The sequence below is a fragment of the Zea mays genome, chromosome 5, assembly GCF_902167145.1.
Source record: "Zea mays cultivar B73 chromosome 5, Zm-B73-REFERENCE-NAM-5.0, whole genome shotgun sequence".
NCBI classification, from domain to species: Eukaryota; Viridiplantae; Streptophyta; class Magnoliopsida; order Poales; family Poaceae; genus Zea; species Zea mays.
In genome coordinates, this window is record NC_050100.1 from 118,281,332 (window position 1) to 118,284,731 (window position 3,400).

The following is a 3,400-nucleotide window of genomic DNA, read 5'->3' on the forward strand; positions in this document are numbered from 1 at the left end:
TTGAGGATAGACCTCCAGTTTGTGCTCGGCCAGTTCTCTCGGGACTCCCGACATATCCGCAGGTTGCCATGCGAATATGTCTCAGTTATCTTGCAGGAACCGGACGAGCGCGCTTTCCTATTTGTCATCGAGGCTGGAGCTGATGATGGTGGTCTTGCGTTCATCAGCGAAACCTAGGTTGATCCTCTTTATCTCCTCAATCGGCCGCATAGAGGTCACGACTTGAGCTTCATTTGCGGGTATTGCGAGGTCTTCCTCAGGCTTTGTGTTCGCCTGTGCGGAGGAAGTCTGTGGCAGAACCTCCCAAGTTATCGGGCCCACATGCACATGTCCTTGTCTCAAAGACCTCAGACTGCTATGCAGGTGCACCAGATAACTCAACAGGATCTTTCCGACTGCCCCAAGGACCTCGGATAAACCACTTACAACCAGAACCGCGGGATTAAGTAACACAAATCACACACACACAACATTTTTGCAGCAGAAATCTTATTACCAAATTTTATAGGTTACAAAAATTTTACATTATTTTATCGGAGTGATTACAAAAGTATAAGTTTGAAATATATGCTAGCTCAAGTGACCATCCTCAATAAGAAGTATAGAAGAAGTACTTAGACTTATAAGAAGGCCGAGCCCACCGGCACTTAACACCATCAACAGCAGCACAAAATTAAAACCTGAAAAACAACAGGGAATAAAACCCTGAGTATGGAATTACTCAGCAAGTCTTACCCGACTAAAGAAAAGACTCTCAAGGGTATGCTGGATTTGGGAATCAAGGAGAGGCTTTAGCAAAAATCAACTTAGATACTTTTGCAGAAATAGCTTACTAAAGTGAGTCCTTACTTTCAATATTTTAAGGCCAAATTAAATATTAATAGAGCCTGTTTGCATATGGTCTACTTTCACCATCTCATCAATACAACATCATTTTTATTCATGAGATTCACATCCTGACTTAGGTTGTAGGGCAGTGACCAAGTCTTCATAACCGTGAAGGTACGGCGATCCGAATCGATTATACTCAGCTGAGGATCTCCAATCACACGACATATGTAGCACTTAATCCTTGCATATGTCAACCCGCCACTGGGGTTCTTAAGACCAGATCAGGTTCACGCGAACCGAGAGCACAGATACACCACCGTCCAGCCTCTTGCCACGGAGGGTACACGCTACTCTCGCCACCGCTCCACGCCCATTCCGTGTTATCTTATTCTGGCCTTAGTCTACCCGAGGCAAGGCTTACCCATGACGAGGCATGTGACCAGTTAAAGGGTCCTCGATCATCAAGCCTACATATGCATCCAATCCTTAATCAACCTGGGTAGAACATCACCTGTTCCTAGCCCAAGTCCCGATTTAAGTATTTCCACCCTTAGGATTGTTTGTGTTCCTTAGGATGAAAAGAGCATCACAGGGAACTTTGCAGTAAGATCCCACCACGCTCTCAATGAAAATATTCTTGCAGGTAAAAGCCATCTTTCCTCAGGATAACCCCTGAGCTAGGCAGTATTGCAAAAGACAACCTCTAACCACAAGATCTAAGCAGGGCTAAGCAGTTTTGTAAATCATATTTTGATACTTCACCAGAAGTATCTATAAAGGTATGGATATCAAGGAAGGCAATGCATCAAAGGGTTTCAAGCAACTCCTATAAACCTAATGCACATTTCACTAGACTTAAAGTGTGCAAAAATTATTTGAAAACACAAGGAAGGGGTTGCATGCACCGGGGCTTGCCTGGAATAAACACTAGGTTAGTGTTTGTTAGGTGGCGACCACTTGACGATCAGCCTTTGTTCCGATACTTGCTTCGTCCATCTATCTTCGGGTTAATCCATCAATATTATCTTGCGGAGAAGCTCACACTTTCCAGCATCTTGTGGTCGACTCAGTTTTGGTCCTCTGCATCACGTGATTAATTATCGTACCTAAATGATTTGCATAATGCACATGAATGCACATAAACAGAAATATCATAAACCTAAATAATGCTACACCACAGCGAATTAAACCCCTAGCGGCGAGGCGTTGTACTATTTTATACGAAAACACTAGTTATCGACGTACGACTTAAGCGCAATAATTACACTTCTCGAACCTAACGCAAACATCACGAACAACAAACTATACACAAGAAATACAATTAGCCTAATCATAACTTATCAGTTAATTAATTAAATTCTGAACTAATCTCTTGCCTTATAAATTATACTACATCTTTATAAGTGATTAAAATATTTTATCATTACACATGCCTACCAAAATTCTACTCAGTCCACTAATTCAGCTAAGTGACTGGAATAGCGAAATAACTCGCTATAACTGAATCTGGCTCGATAATCGCAAGAACTGCGAAGTCGACGAGAGTTTCGTGACTCACGCAATTTATCGAGCACCTAATGAGCATCGTACTAACACATTAATTTATTTAACGTTCGAACTATTCTAAACACTTCATCAGCTTACCGTTTCCACAGCTGACACGAATCCGCGAGATCGGTAGCGATTTTTCGATCCAGGCAATTTGTCGAGCGCTTGGGGAATATGGCGCTGCTAGCTTCGTCTTCACCCGATTCTTGGGATTTCTTGCTGATGCACGGAACGACGACGACTTTGAGCTGAAGTCGGGTGCGAGCTGGTGAAGTGGGGTCGAACTGGGACTAGAGGACGACGAACGCCATGGCGGGTTAGAGACTGGATTTAACAACGGTGTTGTATCATGGCAAATAGAAAATCGATGACCGACCAAGATGTGATCGGCGAGTTGAACGACTCTGACGATTTGACGGCCATAGACGCAGCCGGGATAACTAAAAATACTACGACAGCTAAGAATCAACTCGGAGACGACGACGGGCACGCACGAGAGGAGCTCGACGCGGAAACTTGACACGCCGTTGCGAGCAGAGAATTTTCGTGCGCACGACAAACAACGAAAGAGCAAGTTGCGCATGCGCAGAGAGCTCGACAACCCGCAGCAGGGACTAGCAGGGCGCGAGCTGCGCGCAGGCGCGCGACGACCACGACAAAGGAGCAGAGACGGCGAGCACGCGCGCAGGAAAGGGACCTCGGCCATGGGCAGGGACTCGCGACCGGCAAGCTGAAGGAGATGGACGTGGCATGAACGGACAGAGGGAGCAGGAGGTTCACGACGGGAGCAGAGAAGTCGGCACGCAGGGGAGAACAGCGGCCGAGCAAGAGCTAGAGCTTCACCGACGTGCCGAGAGGAAGGCTGCGCGCGCAGGGGAGTTGAGCGCCGAGCGAACGCAGGGAGATGTTGAGCTCGCGCGCAGGGCTGAGGAACGCGCGCGCAGGCAGAGCCGCTCGGCAGAGCGCGAGCGAGCAGGGAGACGCGGCACCAGAGCTGGGGCTAGGCGCGACGGACAGAGAT

At 47.0% G+C, this 3,400-nt stretch overlaps 1 protein-coding gene across 1 annotated transcript; it reads right to left on the reverse strand.

The window, feature by feature from the left end:
• Nucleotides 1–2,449: 2,449 nt before the first annotated feature.
• On the reverse strand, nt 2,450–3,096 carry LOC109939524 (uncharacterized). Its single transcript, XM_035959115.1, has one exon. The coding sequence runs from the start codon at nt 3,083–3,085 to the stop codon at nt 2,450–2,452; it is 636 nt and encodes a 211-aa protein (XP_035815008.1). The 5' UTR covers nt 3,086–3,096.
• Nucleotides 3,097–3,400: the final 304 nt, after the last annotated feature.